Source organism: Pomacea canaliculata, linkage group LG2 (genome assembly GCF_003073045.1).
Source record: "Pomacea canaliculata isolate SZHN2017 linkage group LG2, ASM307304v1, whole genome shotgun sequence".
Lineage (NCBI taxonomy): Eukaryota > Metazoa > Mollusca > Gastropoda > Architaenioglossa > Ampullariidae > Pomacea > Pomacea canaliculata.
The window spans coordinates 11,262,425-11,283,620 of NC_037591.1; the positions used below are offsets into that span (position 1 = coordinate 11,262,425).

The 21,196-nt window shown below is 36.8% G+C and overlaps 3 protein-coding genes across 3 annotated transcripts; 2 read left to right on the forward strand and 1 right to left on the reverse strand.

Moving 5' to 3' along the window:
- Positions 1-1,031: 1,031 nt before the first annotated feature.
- On the forward strand, positions 1,032-6,522 carry LOC112556469 (arsenite methyltransferase-like). Its single transcript, XM_025225506.1, has 10 exons — positions 1,032-1,182; positions 1,831-2,013; positions 2,273-2,423; positions 2,862-2,989; positions 3,313-3,382; positions 3,648-3,729; positions 4,016-4,147; positions 4,337-4,479; positions 4,784-4,894; positions 5,639-6,522. The coding sequence occupies exons 2-10, from the start codon at positions 1,865-1,867 to the stop codon at positions 5,714-5,716; spliced, it is 1,044 nt and encodes a 347-aa protein (XP_025081291.1). The 5' UTR covers positions 1,032-1,182; positions 1,831-1,864; the 3' UTR covers positions 5,717-6,522.
- LOC112556470 (arsenite methyltransferase-like) lies at positions 6,358-12,342 on the reverse strand. Its single transcript, XM_025225507.1, has 10 exons — positions 12,208-12,342; positions 10,665-10,846; positions 10,131-10,281; positions 9,597-9,724; positions 9,123-9,192; positions 8,824-8,905; positions 8,409-8,540; positions 8,033-8,175; positions 7,586-7,696; positions 6,358-7,286 (listed from the first exon to the last, which is right to left on the reverse strand). The coding sequence occupies exons 2-10, from the start codon at positions 10,811-10,813 to the stop codon at positions 7,209-7,211; spliced, it is 1,044 nt and encodes a 347-aa protein (XP_025081292.1). The 5' UTR covers positions 10,814-10,846; positions 12,208-12,342; the 3' UTR covers positions 6,358-7,208.
- LOC112556457 (zinc finger protein 724-like) lies at positions 10,780-21,085 on the forward strand. Its single transcript, XM_025225485.1, has 8 exons — positions 10,780-10,873; positions 14,622-14,860; positions 15,362-16,194; positions 16,490-16,689; positions 17,028-17,342; positions 17,675-17,812; positions 18,180-18,455; positions 19,417-21,085. The coding sequence occupies exons 3-8, from the start codon at positions 15,391-15,393 to the stop codon at positions 20,006-20,008; spliced, it is 2,325 nt and encodes a 774-aa protein (XP_025081270.1). The 5' UTR covers positions 10,780-10,873; positions 14,622-14,860; positions 15,362-15,390; the 3' UTR covers positions 20,009-21,085.
- The last annotated feature ends 111 nt before the right edge of the window (positions 21,086-21,196 follow it).

The following is a 21,196-nucleotide window of genomic DNA, read 5'->3' on the forward strand; positions in this document are numbered from 1 at the left end:
GTCATTCCGCGGGCGAATATGACTCACATAATATGCTTCTGCACAAATGTGTTGTAAACACAGTAAGGTCACGCTTGAACGTTATTCATTCACATGGCTGCCGCAGGAAGGTGAGAACGTGGCTTTGCATAAAGCTGCTGGAAGAAGTTTGTGAAGATGAGTATGTACAAAGAAGTTGCAGGCATAATTATACTAATGACACATGTACAAGGCTGCCATACACACAATGGTTCTTTCGTCTTAATCAGCGCATTAACTGCACTTGATCATTTGCCTTTAAGGCGTTTGAAGATGAAAGGATATCACAATCACGTGTTATCTTGTGTTCAAGACCTGTGCCAGCAGATTTTCTTTGGCGCTATCTATCTCTAAATATATATATATACACCCACTTCCAGTGAAAGTTTAGTACATCCGTTCTCGCACATTTTATTTAATAAAGGGTTTACGTATATTTTTGTGCGTGTGTGCAAATCTAAGTGTGAGTGAAAGAGAGAAGAAAAACGCAATGAGATATGTTCTTTCGTTTGTTTATGAAATGCAAATGGAGTGTTATATGCAAACAAAACAACAAAAACTAAAGCTGACGAAGGTCTCATTCTATTTTTTCGTACTTCCTATAGTGCCTTACATTATATCTCCTTTTTTTCTATAGACCAAGACAAGGTAGTCCTTGGCCTGTATTAGTAACGGGATGGAAGGATGTAGGAGGTCGTTGTACGCAGCAGACTAAAACCTCGTTTTTCGTGATAAGCAGTTAATGGCGAACAGCACGAATGTATCGGATGCATTTATAGAGGTATTCCCTGCTATTTTCCATTCCCCCTGTCACATAGCCTATAGCTTGCAAACTTAAAAACTGTGTAACCTAAGTATGGCAGATTGCACACTGCCACAGCCTTCATAATTTTTACTGCCTTGCAAAAAATGGGAATATAGAACTACAGCGGTTCGCAAAGCGATTCATCTACGTATTGTGAAATGATGTTTTAAAATATATATTTGCACCCAATGGGGAGGGTTATTACAGCCTCAATTTAAAGCAGACGTGCCCCCATTAGTAGACACGCAAGCCAGGGTTGGCTGATCTTCACGCAGGCTCCCGATACATGAGCTGAGAAAAATACTCCCTCCACAGTTGAGAAGAACGTGCGAGCAGATACCCAAGTTCACATATCCAAGGTAATATTTTTCACAGTATGGGTGTTTCACTGAATCGTAAGTCGATAAAAATACGTTTACAATAAATACTTCATACCGCTTGGCTCTAAGGATGTGATTACTGCTGACTCAGTAGGGTTCCAACAGATTACTGATAAGTGACTGAAGTTATTAATAGCAGACAACTTGTTGTTTCCTCCATTTTGCAGAAGTACACTCTCACTGAACATTCTTTGTGTCTGGTATCGTGGATGATCTACATCAACCTTTTAGAACCTGCAATGAGTGCACTTGCACTTGATGCACAAGAATGTGTAAAATCGCACCCATTGGGCTTGATACCATTTCTTGTTTGAAAACGTTTAGTTAATAAACCCAAACATTTAGGTACACTTTTAGAAGCTCATTGTGAACATAAAACAAATATGGTAGATGGCAGGTTATTCTAGTCGCTGTGCCAATCTTCTTGTATGTAATCTATGTTTGTCTATATACTTTTTTCTGTCTTCTGTTTGTCTATATATATAATATCGTTGCCAATGTCTCCCCTTCTTTCTTACTCTTCTGTTTCAGTCTCTCTCTCTCTCTCTCTCTCTCTCTCTCTCTCTCTCTCTCTCTCTCTCTCTCTCTATCTCTGGATGTTCTTAAAATATTTTATTTGATAATAAGGATTGAAAGGACAAGAACCTGAACTACTTTCAAGATGTCCGAACACCCACTAACCTCCATGGTACGCGAGGTTTACAACAAGCACAGTGCTTTGTGTGATTTTGTGTGCCGAGTGAACGACGAAGACTTGACCACAGAGCAGAACGCCATCTTCAGTCAACTGAGTGAGGAGACGAGAAAAAGGTATCTCAGTCTAGGTGTGAATTGTGACTCCAACTGAGATGAATGCTAGCTTGCAGCGATGTTGTACTAATGCTTGATACCTCCAAATCTTCAATTAATCTATTCTTCCGTCATTTTTCATTAGCGATTTGACCCTTACCCATCCACCCACCCACCCACCCACACATATTCATACTCAGGCACACTCGCGCGCGCACACACACACACATCTCTCTGTACATGAGCCTGATAAAACGTTATGTGATCCCTTACCCCTCAGGTACTATGGGTCTGGCATTGTCATCCCAGAACAGTTGGAAGGCAAGCGCGTGCTGGACATCGGATGCGGGTCAGGAAGCCTCGTTTTCATCCTGAGCAAACTAGTCGGCCCCACGGGCTACGTCGTTGGCGTCGACATCTGTGACGGACTGGTAAGTGTCTTAAGCTGCTTTCGTTCGAGACTTCTGGGTCAACCGTGTTTCAAGTTAAACATGCTCGTGGCCTCTTGACCACGGTATTATTAATAATGGTTTAATTAATTCTTCATCCTCACAATTACACAGGAGCATACACACTCTCGCGCGTGCTGTCTTATGCCCCCCATTTTTTTTTTTCGTGTGTTGGTTCGTTGTGTCTGATTTTCTATCATGATTTAAATTTTAATACCGCTCTAGGATGCATCACAAGTCATGCGAGTAAACTGAACCCTGTTTTAGTTGAGTATCTCTACTCCAATGGAAGATATTTCATTGCCCATTTATCTATATCGTTGTCGCTATCGGCAGCAGCAGTAAAACACATCTATATATGCTAATATAAAAGTGACGTGCATATATACATATAAATCTTGTATTCCTCGATGTTCATAGATTGAAGCGGCAAAATCACAGATTGAATATCACCAAAAGGCATGGGGACTGAAAGAGCCCAACTGTGAGTTCGTCATAGGTAACGCAGAGAAACTGGATTTCGAACCCAACAGTTTTGACATCATTGTGTAAGTTTAGTTTAAACATTCAATGATCTTTGATAAAGTTATTATTTCCCTGTGTGTTCATTAAGTAATTAAATTTACGTTGTTGATCCGCGAATGTTAAATAAGTTAACTGAAGGCTTATATTACTTACATTATATTATGTGTCTGGTGTGTTTGTACATAAACTTTATATATGCTTGTTTGTAAATGTAGGCTATATTTATCATGAAAAGGACAAAAAGAAAACGCAGAAAATCGGAAAATAGAAACACGAAAATAAAACCTACATCTCCTGCAGAAAATTTGAGGAACATTAATTCTAAACAATAACTCTTTTTTTTCAGATCGAACGGTATAGTCTGCTTGTGTCCAGACAAAGAAGCCGCTTTCAACTCCGCTTACAGAGTACTAAAGGTACAACTTTCTTACCCAATCATTTTGTATTTGTAAGTAATTCACACACTTGAAACAGAGTTGATCAGCTCAACCCTGGAGGTGAACTCACACGACTGTGGTCCTATCTACCCCTGAGATAATTTACAGTGTTTACTTTGTTTAGCACTAAATTTGGGAATACTCTATGTGGTTATTTAACATATTTCATAGTTGTACCCAAAAGCCTTTACGCAATAAAAAGATCCAGAATACCTAAAATATTTCTGTTCCATGTGTGTGTCAGGAAGGGGGCCAGTTTTTCCTGAGTGATGTCTACTCCGAAGTGGACCCTCCAATCAAGTACAGAGATCATGAGACACTGTGGAGTTAGTCGTCTGTCTTCCTTTTACATTAGAGCTGTTTAGTGTTTATTTGCAAACATAAATAACACGGTTGCCTCTGTTTTTAAGACAGTCGAAAACGGACAACGTTTGACCATTTTGTCTACCGAAACAAAATTTAAATGACCAAGAGATGAAACACGTTTTTATCACTCGAGTTTTGCACAGACTTAAGTACGCGTTATCAATAGAAGTCTAGCAAATTGTGTAATTAGAAAAACATAAATGTTTAAACTTTAAACTTAAGTTGTAAAGTATCTTGATTATTCAGCATTGGGCACAACTGGAGCCATGCGGTGGGACACTTTGGCTGAAGTGGCCGGCAAAGCTGGCTTCACAAGTCCTTATCTCGGGCAAGTTGGCACCGTCAACATCGTGAATGAGGAGTACATTAAAATGTTGGGTAAGTTCACACCTGCATGTATACTCAATATTACAGAGCTTTGACATCACTGGCATTACACATCCTATATTTCCGAACATAGTCATGTGACGGAAAAGTTTCATTTCTCACACGAATTATATAATTTTTAAAGATTTTTGAAAATCCATGAAATTACTTTTTATGTTATGATGTGTTTATATGTTGCAGAAAATGGACGCTTTGTCTGTGCCGGTTGGCGACTCTTCAAGCTCCCTAAGGATGTCAAGCGTGGCGCCTCCAGAGTAACATACAAAGGAAACATCACTGGATTTTCTGATGCTCTCAGATGGGATGTGGACCTTTATTTTCCGGTGAATCTAGACAGAACATTACGTGGCTTTTTAACTAATCTTGGATTGAATTGCATTTCATTGTACCTCCTCAGCTTAAGATATTACAAACTGAAAATGTTATTTTTCCTTGTGCATGGTTTCAATTATATGTCGACTTTTTTTTCATTTTCTTGATTCCTGATTTCTCTTTTCTTAGTCTGCAGCTCAGTTCAATCGTATTCAAGTTACAACTCGTGATAAAAAATCATACACAGCTGAAAATTTATGGAGATATTAGTTTTTGCTGTCAGGTAATACAAACTTTCATTTTTATGTATCACAGACTGGTGAGGGTGTCGAGGTGGACAGTGACTTGGCCACCATTTTATCTGCCTCTTACCTAAACAGCAGTTTCGACTTCTGTGACATTCAGACTAACCCCGTCACCAAGAGGGTCAGTAAACACTAAATGACAAGTCTATACTTAAAACTAGCAAAGTTATCCGAGCTTATTTTTTACACACTCTTATTTAACTCATTCTGTCTGTCTGTTTGTCCGTCTTGTTATAATTTTTCACCAGCTACCCAGTTTCGTTGACAATGCAATATTAAATTATTTCCAGCAGTCTACGCATTGCATTAGAAACATGAAAAGAGTGCCCCTCACACTTTTACATTTTAAGTTATGTGTATTAATAACACCTCTAGACACAAGAAAACAATTATTTTACCCTTGTTAGTACAAATAAAATCGTCTTTTAAAAAATATCTATAATATTTTATAAATGCTTAATCTTCCAGCTATGCTTTTATTCTATAGCTTTATTTGAATAAAGTTTATTCATGGGTGAAACTCTTGTACTTTTGATATCCCTTCCTTCACTTGAAAGATCGTATTAGACAAAGAGATGAAGATTCGACTAAAGCCATCACACTGACTCTTGCTCGTTCCCTATTCCTCTCTTTCTCTCACTCTTTGTGTGTAAAAAGGCGGTCAAACGACTTTAAGACCTAGCGTAGATAGAGTATAGCTACCCATTACTAAATGATACACCACACAAACATCTCCACTCGCGAAGACACTCCCATTTTTCAACATCGCAACAGGCAGAATTCCTTGGTGATGATGAAGTGCATCAGGATATTTTTCTCTTTGATGCCAGATGCTGAAGGTAATCTTTCCCACTTTGTGTTGCAGAACCAGAATCCATTTGCTTATCTGGACAAGCTACAGGCTGAAGGACGGCAACCTGCATTCATCTACACCATTGAATAAGAACGACGAAATCCGTTCACTGACCAACAAATCGCACGATTATTTTATATTTTATATGCTTTGTTTACTCAGACAACATATATATTGTACCGCTTTCTATCTCCATACTTTCTCTTCTACAATGTAATTCTTTGTATTGACGGGTATTGACTAGCAGTCAAGAAACTAAAACAATTAATCAGACATCACACATCACACAGGTAACATCCTCTGCATATTTTGACAAATTTCACACACACCATTCCAATATCACCTCATCATATTGAGGAGATGAGGGCATGATTAGGAGGGAGAATCAGGTTTGGGGTTATTATCTCCCTTGCCTGAATAGGAAGACGCGTTTATATCCCTTACGTCTGCAGCTTCCAAGCCTGCCGAATGTTTGTAATATGGATAAAATAAATGATGACGAAGATATTTTTAAAAGGAAAGTTGTCAGATTACAACTGTATATCTTGCTAATTGTATTTTTTCCAACTGTTGTCTGTGGCATTTTTTATTTCATAGCCCCTACGAACTAAGGTGCTGAATTTGTGTGTGTGAGCGATCACGCTAGCCTGTGTGTGTGCGTGTACATTTCTCACTTTGAAGTCTGTAAACGGGATATCGTCAAACCTTGTATTTGATTTTCTGTGTTTTTCTTGCTTATAACTAGTGTTACTAGTATAACTGTTATATAATTATAACAGAACATAGCTGGTCAAAAAATAGATTTTCTGCTTTATGTTTTCATATGATTTTATGTAAAATGAGTTAATTTCCGTTTTGTTAACTTACCTTGTAAAGTAAAAAAGAAAAAAAAAAACTTCAGCAGGTGTTGTTGGTGTTTGTTGATGGCAGTACAAACTATTTACTCTTTCATTTGAATAACATTTACATGCACATAAAAACAGTCATAGCAATTATCTACCTTGCGAGTTGTGTAATATTCTGGAAAACTGCTTCCATACAGATACTTTCTTGCAGGTTGTTTCCGCACCCGAAACGGACGCCAGTATCTTTCTCACAACACTTGACGTTTGATAAGATATCCACACTCTAAATTTACACGGCATACGTTACCAACAATATACAAACGCTGCCTTTTATCTATCAATGTGTATTGCTATATGCACAAAAGTGGAAACATTATTAAAGAAAATAAGGCCATGTTATATTTTTTAAAATGTGATGGTCGGTCTTTAATAATATAAAACTTCATTCTTAGAACTTGAAAAAAACAAAACATGCAGAGAGTAGTTCACTTGTGCAATATATGATCAATATATGTATATATCAATATATGTTATATTGTTGTCTTGTAAGGAACATTATAACGATGTCTACAGGAAATTGATTATACGTATGTGTGAGGGGAGGGCGTGTGTGTTCGTGTGCGTTTTCATACGTTTATAACAAATATAGATATATAAGATAACAGTCCCTTAGTAGATGTGTTAGAGAAAATAAAGTTCGATTCGTTGGTCGATGTCAGTAATTTCTTCCCTTTGCTTTATTCGATGCTGTAGATAAATCCGGGGAACCGTCCCTCAGCTTGCAGCTTGTCCAAGTATGCGAATGGATTCTGGTTCTGCAATATAAAGGAAAAAAAAGTCATTTAGGTCATTTTCAGCATCTACTATTAGACAGAAAGTTTAGTCTCTTACATGATCAAAATTGTAATAACAGTCTCATCGTCTGTCCACGTTCGTGCTTAACTAAATACTATCACCATACAATTATTAGTCGACTGTTAACTCCTTCTTTCGATTAAGTACATTATATGCACGCACATATCATTTGTGTCGATTTAACTATGAAAATTGTAAAGAGATTCGAGGAAAGAAAATTCAAGAGGCAAAAAGTGTACAGATTTTGGTATTAACTGACTCTTTTGGTGACGGGGTTGGTCTCAATGTCGCTGAAGTCAAAGCTGCTGCTCAGGTAAGATGCAGATAAGATGGTGGCCAATTCGCTGTCCACCTCGACACCCACACCGGTCTGTTATACATGAAAAATGAGCATTTGTCTTTAACTAAAAGAAAATAACACCCATAACAAACAACATATTTTTTCGGTTGTATATACCTTTTTCCTTTTATTACAGTTTTGACCTAGATACCCGAGAAAACACTCTTTAAAATGAAACGTAAGACTGTCTTAATGGGTTAAAATGAATTAGGAAAAAGAACGACGGAAAAAGATAGAAGGCAAATAAAATAACTTACAAAGAGTAATAAAGATTTGAATTAAAAAATTTCCCTCTCAGGCTCGTTAAAATGTTATAAACACCTGGGACCAGGTAACATTTCGAGGTAAATCCTTATCGAGACTCACTGGAAAAGTAAGGTCTACATCCCATTTAAAAGCATCAGGGAATCCACTGATGTCCCCTTTGTATGTTACTCTGGCCGCACCCCGCTTCACGTTTTTTCCCAGCTTAAATAATCGCCATCCGGCGCAGACAAAGCGACCATTTTCTGCAAGAATCGAAGCACATTACAGGACAAAAATATTATGATCATAGATTTTTGATGAAAAGGAAACGAAGAAAATAATCTGACAAAATAACCTGTTTTGGGTGTAGATACTTCACCCGTCAAGGCGCCATGTGTAACTCCTATCAGTCACATTTATAAGTGTAGAAGATGCGATCCAATAGTTATTTAACATTGAACATACACTGATGGATGTTACAAGGGTCAGAACTTACCCAACATTTGAAGGACTTCTTGGTTTACAATGTTGACAGGGCCAACCTGCATAAGGTACGGTGTTGTGAAGCCAGCTTTACTGGTCTCTACAGCCAGAGTGTCCCATCGCAATGATCCAGTCGTGCCTAAAGCTGAAGAGTCGAGATGATTTTCATACTGATTAACCTAAAGTGATTAACACCCTTAAACTGAAACTATCCTTTATGATGCAGAAACAAACGACTCGTCAATTTGTTTTAACCCTACGAATGTTTATTGGTTAAAGCTGTTTCTAATTTCCAATCACCAAAAGCTTTGTTCTAGACAAAGTGATCACTAGGGTGTCCATTTAAAAATGACTAATGCAGTCTGTTTTCGGGGATTATTGTAGGTAAAAGACTAAGAAGATCTAGTAAAAGACTGCAGATAACTTACTCCACAATAGTTCATGCTCTCGGTACTTGGCCGGAGAATCCACTTCTGCGAAAACATCACTCAGTAAAAACTGGCCGCCATCCTGACAGAAGAAAAGGGTACAAGTATTTTAAACCCCTGTTTCCCGAAAGTGAAATGTTGGTAATATGTGCTAAACAAAGTAATTAGACCACTAAAAATGTAAATTTTGTATGGACACAGGTGTATTAAAAGTAATCTTTAAAGACTTAATTAACATTTGTTATTTTTCAAAGAGGTTTACAGTACATGTATAAAACAACTGGGAAAGATAGTCGCACCTTGAGAACTCTATAAGCGGACTTGAACACGGGTTCCTTGTCTGGACACAAGCAGACTACACCGTTGGAGCTGAAAACCCATAGACCTATCTTTATTCCTACTTTGATTTGGACATCCACGTATTTACTGGTGTCATATTTGTATACTATTTGTGGTTTTGTGTCTAACATCTCAGTCAATTGTACTCCCTCATCCTTTCTCAATATTGCTCTTTTTTCTTTCTATTTTATAATATTTCTATTAAATTATAATATAGTTCTATAATATTCTCAAAAACATATACATATATCATTAATATACACAGATGCAATACTCACACGTGAAGTAGACTTCCACTGCACATGACCTTGACTGATAGTAATTGTATTCATCTAAACAACGTGTACATACATTAGTGTATCACAAGTAGAACAAACTAAACCATTTAAATGAATAAAGTCGATGTTATCAATGAATGCTTAAACTCAACTTACACTATGCAGTCAAAACTGTTCGGTTCGAATTCTAGTTCCTCTGCTTTGCACATAACAAATTCACAGTTCGGCTTACTGTATCCCCATGCCTTCTGGTGATATTCAAGCTGTGACTTGGCAATGTTCATCTACAGGCATTAAAATAAGTAAGTAACAAAGGATTCTTTAAAATATAGATATATAATAGTGATAATTGAATCTGTTGATCCCAATTTCCAGTGTGGATGCGAGTTCAATGTGTTCATATATAAAGATACCCTTCCAATAATATATCTAAATTGCGCTCAGAAACATATGCAAATACTATACTCAATACTGTTGTTTTTTTCAATAAAAAATTTAAAATTGGATTTGTATCTAAGGACAGAACAGCTATGTTCAATTTTACGGAAACTCATTTAAAGTTGATGTAAAGAATTCATTTATGGCAATTATTCCCTTGTTAAATAGCAAGTTCAATGAAATCAGTGGAGCGGGATCGTTAAAGACCACATTGTCCCAAAATCTCGCAACATGGTAGCCTGAGACATTTACCAGTTCTTCGCAGATGTCGATGCACACGACGTAGCCCGTGGGTCCGACCAGTTTACTCAGGATGAAAACGAGGCTTCCTGACCCACATCCGATGTCCAGCACGCGCTTGCCCTCCAACTTTTCTGGGATGACAATGCCAGACCCATAGTACCTAAGAAAAATGGAAAATTGGTTGGTAAGAACCTGCCTACGGAGAAGGCTTATCGTCTTTTCGCAGTAAATGTCGGAAGAATTTCAAAAAACTAGCATGAATAGATAATGGCAATACTGTTGACAAAGATTCTCCGTAGACAAAATGTCCACTAACAACTGGCTCATGCGGAGAGATTTTCATTGTAGTAAAATCACTGTTGATCAGTGTTGTAAGAAATCACAAATTGTAAATTTGTAAGTAATATTTGTGGATTCGTACTGCTACAGACAATCGGAATCTCATTTTTGTCAATGCTTCTCTCATCTGAAAGAAAATTGCATGTACCAGATGTACGTAGCAGTGTTCTGAGTCACGACTCACACGCCAGGTGAGTACAGTACCTTTTCCTAGTCTCTTCACTCAGTTGGCTGAAGATGGCGCTCTGTTCGGCTGTCAGGTTCTCGCTGTTCTCTCGGCACACTAAGTCGCACAGAACACTGTGTTTAGTGTAGGCCTCGCGTACTATGGAGGTCAGTGAGTGCTCGGACATCTTGAAAGTAGTTCAGGTTCTCCTTCCGTCAGTCTAGGTGTTCAAGAGTTACAAGGATTGGTAAGCTGTTTGCTGTGTCATTTACATCTCGTCATAATAATGATTTAACATTTTAATAACTGACAGTAATTAATCTGTGAGTGTGTGTGTGAGAGAGAGAGAGAGAAAAGAAAGAAAAAGAGAAAGAAAGTCAGATTCGATTCTTTACAAGTATCGAGTTTAAATTGCCCATACACATTTTTATTTTATTTTATTGGCCATAAGCCCAGGCAGGAACTGGTAAAGACGTGTGCCCGTAAAGAAGATGCCATAATGCCAAATTACTATTCAGCATGTTGTATTGCAGTTTTAGAAAGTGTGGGTCTGTAGAAGCAGCCAAAAATGTCCCCTGTTCTGTAACGTCCTAAAACAGTCAAAAAGACTAATCAAGCAACATCCGGAATTTCCCTGAAAGGTAGACAGGTATGGAGATAGCAGAGGGGTGGAAAATATTGTCGTAAACAACCACGGGATAACAGGTTCTGTAATCAAATACGGCATGCAGAGAAGGAGCATCGTGACCCAGACGAGGCCTAAATTCGCAAACACCTGATTTCCACTGTATCGGCGATAAGGTCTTAATCGTTGCTCTAACTTGATGCACGCACATAAAAAAATAAGAGAGAAGGAGGCAGAGATTCATCGATATAAATATAGATCACACAGATTGCCGTGACTACAGGTGTTCCAGTAATTTCTAAGTCTTTACTAAAAGATTAAAACCGAAACTCATTTATTATTTTAATAAAAAGTTTACATATGCACTGAAGTGGAGATGGAATAGAAACGGTCTGTTAAAAAAATTCGTTTAAAACATAAGTTGCTAACTGACAATGACTCAAAAATATTCATTTTTATTCTAAATATAAGACTAAAGCTCGTTTGATTTTAACATTCTGTATTTATTATTTAAGCTTTTCCTTGAAAGGCGAAAGAATGTTAGCCCTAACAGTGTGATCCTCGCAAATCCTCGTGCAGTCATCACGCACGCGCTTAGACAAGGTGCCATGCCCGTTGGAACGTTGCCATAGCTGGTACTTCGGTATTTCCGAGCCCGATGCACATCAGAATACTCTTGTTCGATACAGCATTGAGAAATATCTAAATAGCTGATGGATGTTGAACCAGTAATGGACAATGCTGATCTCAAAACAACTCAAAACTGTGTTCCTACATCAGCATTTCCTGCCCACCCTGTTTTGTCACATCCGAAAGAGCAAGCAATATAACATGTCTATAAAATAAATGATGCAGCAATAATAAGTACATTAAATATTAGTAGCAATAATCTCCATCATCCTCACTAATCATTACTACCTCATTCCATTTTCAAACTATTTCACGAAACAGATTACCTTAAGTATGTGAGGCTCCTTGTTTGGGCTCTCCTCGCACTAAATTCCCAACTGCTTGTGGAGAAAAAATCCCTTTTGGCTCAGGTGAAGGTTTTCTACCTCGAACGTGTAGAGTGCAGGAGTCGACCGTATCTGCCTTAAATGAAAGCCAAAAATCTAGAACGTCGACCTCCAGAGGGTGGAAAGATACGCGTGTATTAGGCTTTCTCGATACATGTGTGGGCCAAGAACAGACCTGTTTATTGGACAAACCTGTAATACTTCTAGAAGCAAGCATGGAAGAAACCTGTGATGTAGCTTCACTGTGTTTAATCAATCACAGATCAAATTTACCTCAAGTTTTGGCCATAATCGTAATTTTTGTAATTTCGAAGATTTTCAGTAAGGATTAGGGGGAAATCTTTAAACAGTTGGGGTTTAGATATGCAAATGAATCGCTTGTCTAACCTGTCTACACTTTCGTTTGTATTTGAGTAGGCAAAGATTATTGACACTGTGGCTTTACTAACATACATTCTAGCTTACGTAGCGTACAACATTTAAATATCGCAAACCAATCAGACTGCATAAAAGGGAGATGAGATGGAGAGAAGGATGAGGTAGCTTTATAGATACATCTGAAAATGAACCTTGGAACGTGATTAACTGCATGGACATCAACTGCTTATCATAAGTGAATATCACACACACAGGGAGAGAGAGGGAGGAAAACCAGATGCTGATTTGTGTCTAGACAATGTCGTTCCTGAAGAAAACCTGATGCGATCGAAATCTGATGATGCAAACCTGGGACTTAAGATAATATATTCATCACATAGGAGGTAGGAATTTAGCAGCATTTAAACTTCCAGCGTCCAAAACAAAAGACTAAGCTTAATTAATCCGCGGCTAGAGAACCATATACCAGCCTTGTAGACAGGTAAAGTTACCACATTGTCATTCCAGCTTTGCTGAAGACTTTCACTATACTTCTCGCCCTATGGCCAAAACAGAAACGCTTCTGGAATATGAAATAACCCACTCCTGTAGAAGGCGAAGGAAAATAAATAAGGTGTTGACTGTTAAGTGCAGCAATTTTTACAAAAAGTTTATTGCCTGCCACCTTCACATCATAGTGAGCTTCATTGATATTTTTTCGCCCCTTCCCCTCCTTATCAAAAAATAATATTTGCGAAAGATAGGACTGTAAAGCTCCCAAGTACTCTCCCCTTGCCATTGCTTTATATCTACATGTATGTATGTGAGTGTTTTTGCGTCACCATATGTTAAATTATGCTGAGGTTAATGTCAAGAAAATATGTTTTAACTCGCGCTTACCTAAAGCAAGAAAGCTGAAATAAAAAACATGGAACTGTAAATGCTAAACTGCAGACTTGTTCCTATATTCTCTTTATCTTTTATTTACAGACAGTACACTGCACAAGAAAGAAAATTGACTACGAAATTTTGTCACACTTTAAACTTGTGCAACCTAGCTTAATGGCAGAAAAGGCTCTGCTTACAAACTTGTTATCAGTATCATCGTAATAATCACAGATACTACGACAATATGATGGGGAAGGCCTTTCCTTTCTCGGAAAGGGTTCCTCTAGAGTTGCAGGAACTGAAGAGGGATAAGAAAATGAGGCGAAATGTGAGCTCGAAGAAGCCACATAACAGTAACAGTGAACATTCATATAACAATATATCCCCGAGGACCAATCTACATGCTTTACGCGATACAAATATATATATACACACACGCACATACACCTATCGCCTATCAAATGTGTAACGCATACAGAGTGGAGGAAACTGGAGTACCCAGAGAAAACCACCGACGGTTAGCCCTGTAAACAGATAAATACAGTGAAAATAAGCAGACATTAATTTTGTTTGCAAAGAATCATCATCTAATGACATTGTATCAAAAAAGTTTAATACTCTGCCTCGTCTAGGAGAAGAAAATTACCTTCAGATACCGCGACGATGGACAGCAAAGATTTGTGTATTACTATAAGATTTAAGACTATATCTGTGAGATGCACTGAATTGTTCTGTTAAAATTTATGTGTGGACGATAAATTTGCGGGAAAAAAATCTATTTGTCGACACGACAGTGTCCCAAGGAGAAAAGTGTTAACAAACCATAAGATTCAATTTACATTGGATATATGTCTGTGGTCATACAACCACGACGTCATGAGAGATTGTAAACATAAGTTTTTATACATTGTCATATATTTCTGTATGTATTTTATTAAAACAATTTGTCTCTTTACCATAATTATATTTCCTTATTTCTTAGTGTACATTTCTTGCTTCTATGGTTGCAAGTCGTTGAGTTAGTGATATTGTAACATTTCATCGGGCGAACGGATTCATAACAGTCCTTTAAAGTCTTTATCATGTCACAATCATGGTGTGGAATGAAGGTGGAAGGACAACGGGAAAAAAACTGGAGTGCACAAGCTTGCCACTGCTATTGTGTGGAAGGAAGGAATGTTACACGTGATGCACATTCAGACTGCAATAGCAGACGCCAAAAGATGGGATTACCAAACTTGTTCGCTGCAAGCAGTTCTTTCCCTTGGCCGCGCCTGCGCATAAGAAAGCGGATGTGGAATATCTAGCGCGTCCCTTTGGTGTCTGTCGAATTTTCGTTGAGTTTTTGGTAAGGACATGTGTAGGATCAATCAACTTTCTAACAAACTGAAAATACATGTACCTTTGTAGTACATTAAATCAAATTATTAAACGTGAAAATGTTGTATAATGTGAGATTAGAAAGTAAAAACTGATTCTTTGCTGTGTTCGACAGATTATCGTCTGCTACATCAAGGCGTACTCGCAGTATTATTGTCTGACAGAAGTTAAAGTACTGCATAGGGAATATCTACTAGGCTAAGGGGAAAATAATGCAAACACTAAAATGCAGTGGGAAGCTATTCAGAATATAATAGTAATATTATTACAAATTCTCGTATATCTACATTTAATATAATCTGATATGTATATACGTATTCATTAGCTCTTCTCTTCCTCTATTTCTTTTTCGATACCATTATCAAGAGCTGAGGAGAAAATGGTTAATTACAAATGTTTTTTATTTATGCAAAAATAATCAGATGTGATGCTTAGTAAAACCATGTACATACAAGTGTTCCTGTTGCAGGAATGCATTACAAACGCTGATTTACTGAAATGGATGCTTTAAATAGAGAAAAGGGACCTCCAACCCCGTTGCCTTTTATATGTCCATGTTGCAATTGCAACTTTTCCACGTCCGATGAAATGATTGAACATGTGAAGCAATCGCCTATCAAAATTAAAACCTACTCATGTAGCTTGTGTTTTCTGGAATTTTTCACAACTGCTGAGCTTAAAGAACACAAGGAGCATGATCACAGCATATTTGTATCCAAATATAAATGTGATGAGTGTGATGCTGAATACAAAACTCCTGTGCTCTTAGCTACACACAAGAAGAAGCATGATGAGATTGCACAAAAGCTGGCTGCACAGGGTATACATATCCCACGGCCATCGGTCTCTAAAACCCCACAAGAAATGCAAGAGACTTCTACAGGACACACAAAACCATCAGCAGAAAAAAATACTCCAGAGGTTAAAACTAAGCCAGAAGATAGAGACAAAAAAGAAAAGGTTGAGGAAGCTGTACCTATTCTTGATGCTTTTAACATACCACCAGTCTTAGAAGACACACAAAAAAATGAAAATGAGCTGGAAATGTGTAGTGTTACACAAGTTAAAAAAAGAAGAGGAAGAAAGCCTAAGGTGAAAGCTGAACCCAGTAAAGAAATGGAATTAAAAGATATAACCCCAAAGACAAGAAAAAAGCAATACAAGAAAAGAGGAAGGAAGAAAAAGTACCGAAAAGTCATTGATGACGATGATGATGATGAGGAGGAGTTGATAGAGGATACCAGCATTGAATTGACATCTAAGGAGAAGGTGATAGAAGAAGATGAAGAGAAGGAAGAAACTGTAAGTATTTTTGTTTGATTTTGTCATTTTTCTGTTGTAATTTTTTAATACATGCTACATACCTGTGATGATTGAGTATGCCTGTTTTCTAAAAAAAACATTCCTATTTATTTTTTAGCTTAATCTTAAAAAGCAAAATAGCTTTATGAGCTCAATGTAATATATTAAACCTCATTTTGACTGAAAATTGCTTTGATGACTTAGTAGATAAAACAGTTTAAGCAGTATGTCTTTGTTGTTGTTTATTGTTTTTCAGTTATCTTTGCAATATAATTTTCAAAGACTTATTATACAGGATGAGCTTGAAGCCATCACCAAAGAAATAAGATGCCCAGAGTGCTATGTGGTATTTAACTCCATGAATGGGTTAACAAGGCACCGCAAGATACACTTTAAGCAGTGTGATACACTCAAGTGTGTGCTTTGCCCAGAACATTTCAAGAACAGTGACAGCATGAACAAACATATGCAAAAGTGCCATCCAAAGTCTAAAAGGTTCGTGTATTAACCAGTGCAATTTAGAAGTAAACAGAATTGTTCTGTTTGTTATGAGGAGAATCTCTTTTATACACTAGCACCATTACAAAAGTCACATTAATGTTATCTTTCTCAATTTCAATATCCAAAGGAGAGAACTAGCTTTTTGTTTTCTGTGTTTGTCGAAAAAGGACACTAAAAATTAACAGTAGCTCTATAGCAGACTTTATGTAAGATATATTGTAGTAATATTATAAGAGAAGTTAAAAAAGAAAAGACTATTGAAGTTCATGAAAAAAAATCAGTATTTTATGCACAGCATTAATGTTTATATAACTGTCTTTTTTTTTTGTCAGGCTGAGTACAGACAGTGACAGAAAGTTTCCATGTTGGCAGCCATTATGTAAAGAGGTTTTCACAGGACAAAGCCTACTAAGCAAGCACCTTGCAAAAGTACATGGTATCAAGAAGAACTGCAACGTTGTGTGTCCAGAATGCAGGAAGTCTTTTCCAAGCAAGTCCACTCTGACTGTACACATGCGCATGCACAGTGGAGAGAGACCATATAAGTGTGACCTTTGTCCCAAATCTTTCAGGGTGTCAAGTAATTTGGTGTGTCATCGTCGGATTCACACAAAGGAAAAGCCACATACCTGTTGCTACTGTGGCAGGTACATAATTTTGCTGTTTGAAATTTTTTTAAAAAGTGTAGCTTAGTATTGTGTGTGAAAAAGAGATAGAGTGCTTGATGTGTGTCAAACAGTTAGAGTCTGTATCAAACATAGCTTGTGGTAGAGTTACACATCATGCTATCGTTTTTTCACATCACTTGGTGTCATAGTACCAAAATGACTGACTATGTGTGATTGTGTTAAGTGGTATTGGAAAAGATGTGCACTTTTTGATATTTATATGAAAATTATAAATTATTCCTAAGTAATAATACATTCATTGTAACACATGCATTTTTTGTTTGTGTGGTCATGTAACTTTCTTTCTTCAGATCTTTCAACTTCCCCAACAGTCTCACACGACATCTTCGAACACACACAGGGGAAAAGCCATATGTTTGTGAAGTGTGTGGGGACAGTTTTATTGTTCACACATATCTGGCCAAGCATGCCATGCTGACAGGACATGGGTACTGACTCCTAATAAGCTTTCATGGTGTAATGTTTTCAGATATGTTTTTCTTTATTTTGTGTATATCTGTTTTTAGCAGGAAGACTAAGTTTTTTCTTGTGTTCTTTAATGATTTCAAAATCTGCTATGTGTGCTTTTAATCATTTTATCTGCAATTGCTGCTGGTGCAAAAAGAAAAGAAGGATTTCTCATTTTAACACTTATAATTCTTTATACTAGTTTTTAAAAAGTAAAAGACAGTCAATTACTATGTATGCTGCTCTTTTTATGCAACTCTCATTGATGAAAAGGGCAATAACTGGCAGAATTTTTGGATAGGAGTTTATATGGAGAGATGCTGAAAGAGATGTTTTCTTCATTTTCAGGAAACTTGCTCTTGATGAGCCAAAGTTTGCTTGTGAAATTTGTGGCAAAGCTTTTAAGACCCTCACAGGATATAACAATCACCAGGAGACGCACAAGGTTCTGAGGAACCCAGATGGAACCCCTCAGTATGTACCAAAGCAGAAATTTATCTGTGAGACTTGTGGCAGGGAATTTGCATCAAATCTTACTTTGAAGAACCACATGGTAACTCATACTGATGATCGTCCCTTTAAGTGCCGATACTGTGATGCAACATTTAGATACAATAAGTCAAGGTAGGTACTGATTATTGTATGATATTTGCATTGTCTCAGAATAAAATAAGTTTAAAACTGTTTTAGTTTGGTCTCGACAGATTATTCTGAATCCTAACGTGCCTTTTAAACAAAAATGCATGCAATCTGTATGTTTCCCTAATTAGATGTTCAAACTCCTGTATATAGGTACCTTCAAGTGAGAAAAACATGACTCACTTTGAATTAGAAATCTTTTTATAAGCATACAGGATCTATGTGATCATAATGATCTATTTATCTCAATGACCATTAAAAGTTATGTTGTTTTCTTGTGGACAATGTACATTAAAGATCTGAAATGATCAAAAGATGTGGATAAAGTCAGGGCAAATGAGAATCAAAATTTTTTACATTTCTTTGTACCTTATCAACTGATAAAGATACATCAAATATTTTATAAGCTATAGATACTAGGTTTACTAAAACATTGGTTTTTTTTATCTCTTTTGTGCTGAAAATGTCCAATGCAGTAAATAGCTATTACAGTACCAGAGTAGATTAAAACAACCAGGTATTTTTACTTGGCCTTCCAAACCTTACTGATGCCTGACTTTTCAATATTGTGGTCAGAAGGGAAGGACATGTAGAGAAAAATGATTCCTAAATTATCTCACAGCAGCTCTTTCATGTTAGTGCCTTTGTTGTCTGTCTGCTGAAAAAAGAAAAACGTTCTATCATCCAATTCTTGGATTGATGTCGTTTACAAGCAGATTGTGAGTCACCTTGCTGAAGATGATGTATTTTTAAGGAGTTAAACAATGGATTAGTTTATTTTGTAGCTCCATGTCAAAAATCAGTTATAAACAACGGTCCTTTGATTTTTGTAGCAGTCTATTTCAATGATTTTTTGGGGGAGGTGAGGGGAATGGGAGTTCATGGGGACTTATAAGATTACTTCTTGCCTTGAAAGATAATTTCATCTACTTTTGTTTTTGTTCAGATACTGTCATGAAAAGTCCCATGCTGGTAAGAAGGACTACATGTGCACGACATGTGGAAAAAGTTTCTATCAGAAAGGTCATCTGGATAAACACATGTACACTCACTTGGAAACTCGTGACTGGGTGTGTGGATATTGTGGCAAGTCATACACTAACAAGCTATCGCTTCGCCGACATGAAATTGGGCACACGAAGCGCAAGCCTTTCAAATGCAACTTATGTCCTGCGGACTTTAAGACTCCTACTCGCCTAAGTATGCATCTTAATAACCATCGGCGCAAAGCAGGACAGCTGAGCAACAGCCTAAAGAGTGGCACCACCAAACCCAGTCTAATGATGTATGAAGGAATGTACACCATTAGTGGTGGTGATGATTCCTTTGTTTCAGAACACAGAGACACAGTGGAGTATGGAGAGGAGCGAACCATATCTCTTGTGGCTCAGGATTTGTCAGTACACTCTAATCACTTAGCAACCCCCATTCATCGACCATTAATATCTGACCATGGTCCTGAAGGTATGGTCAGAAACCGACAGGTGCTGGAGGAAGAGTTATGCTTACAAAGAAATCAACCAAAGTATGTGTACTAAGAATAAACAGTCTTTGAATTAAAAAAGAAACATGATAATAATAACCCGGAAAAATCTTTTTTTTCAAGTTGTAATATTTTTACCAACACCTGTGAGATAAATGTTTGTTGATAGGCTGTGACTGTATGGTGATCAAATATTTTTTACATTATTTTACATTATTTTCGACTTTTTATGCTGATTTAAGAAATGTGTTCAATTCATGTTGACTAAATGGGCATTTTGTTTCAATATATAATTCTGTACATTCAGAAATTTACTTTTGTTGCCATTTCTCCACAAGTTTGGTAAAGAAACAAGGTGTAATTTCTAGTACAATTATACAATCAGATGTTAAATTGTTTTCAGTCCAATATTTGGGTTGAGCTAACTGGTGCTTTTAAATATTTTATATGTGTATGCATACTTTGATCATTTTACTCTGCAGCTGGTGTGATTCCAGAACACTAGGAAATAATATATGACAAGTAGGTGTGCAGCCATATTTGTAGATGAGTGTGGCATTTATTTTATCCCTTGATCTTTGGATAGGTGGGAATTATTTAGTTTTTAATATTTGACTCAATGTGGATATATTAACAAAACTGTTATTATAGGTATGGAAACATTTTGCATCTGCAGGTGCAAACTGTATAGTAAGAGTAAAGGTGGTTATGCACTTTAAATGACACCAAGTATACATTAGGAATGTGTATTTATTGTGGGTTAGTTCATGTTTAAGCAAGTGGGATCTGGGGGCTTTCTATTACTGCAATTTTGAATGAAAATATTGTGCTCTAACTGATGAAAAATTTTAATATTGAAAACTAAATTGTACAAAACATAAGTAATCAAAAATAAAATAATTTGATACAAAGGATAGATACTGTAAGTATCATAAGAAATAAAATTATGTTCTAATCTGAATTTTTACAAAGTGTATTTTGCTTAAAATGTAAATATCATTTGCATCATTTTTTAGTCTGAGATGCTCACTTTATATGTGAATAAAATCTGACAGTAGATGTAACTGTACAGCACTGAACTGCAAAGTATTAAGGTTTCATTTAAAATGTGCCATAAATGTGAGATTCATAATTGTCAAAGTTTGTTGTTTGTGTTTGTGTTGAAAGAGGAAAGCTTTTATTTTGCTTTTGGCTTTAGAAAATCTTCTAAAACAAAGCTCTGAATGCAAGAGAAAAAACTTTT

Coding starts and splice junctions, on each gene's coding strand:
- LOC112556469 (XM_025225506.1), top strand. CDS start 1,865: ATGTCCGAACACCCACTAACCTCCATGGTACGCGAGGTTTACAACAAG. Junction 2,424..2,861: donor TCGACATCTGTGACGGACTG/GTAAGTGTCTTA, acceptor CGATGTTCATAG/ATTGAAGCGGCAAAATCACA. Junction 3,383..3,647: donor CCGCTTACAGAGTACTAAAG/GTACAACTTTCT, acceptor TGTGTGTGTCAG/GAAGGGGGCCAGTTTTTCCT.
- LOC112556470 (XM_025225507.1), bottom strand. CDS start 10,813: ATGTCCGAGCACTCACTGACCTCCATAGTACGCGAGGCCTACACTAAA. Junction 8,906..9,122: donor CCGCTTATAGAGTTCTCAAG/GTGCGACTATCT, acceptor TTCTTCTGTCAG/GATGGCGGCCAGTTTTTACT. Junction 7,287..7,585: donor CCAACCCCGTCACCAAAAGA/GTCAGTTAATAC, acceptor TTTATATTGCAG/AACCAGAATCCATTCGCATA.
- LOC112556457 (XM_025225485.1), top strand. CDS start 15,391: ATGGATGCTTTAAATAGAGAAAAGGGACCTCCAACCCCGTTGCCTTTT. Junction 17,813..18,179: donor GCCATGCTGACAGGACATGG/GTACTGACTCCT, acceptor CTTCATTTTCAG/GAAACTTGCTCTTGATGAGC. Junction 18,456..19,416: donor TTTAGATACAATAAGTCAAG/GTAGGTACTGAT, acceptor GTTTTTGTTCAG/ATACTGTCATGAAAAGTCCC.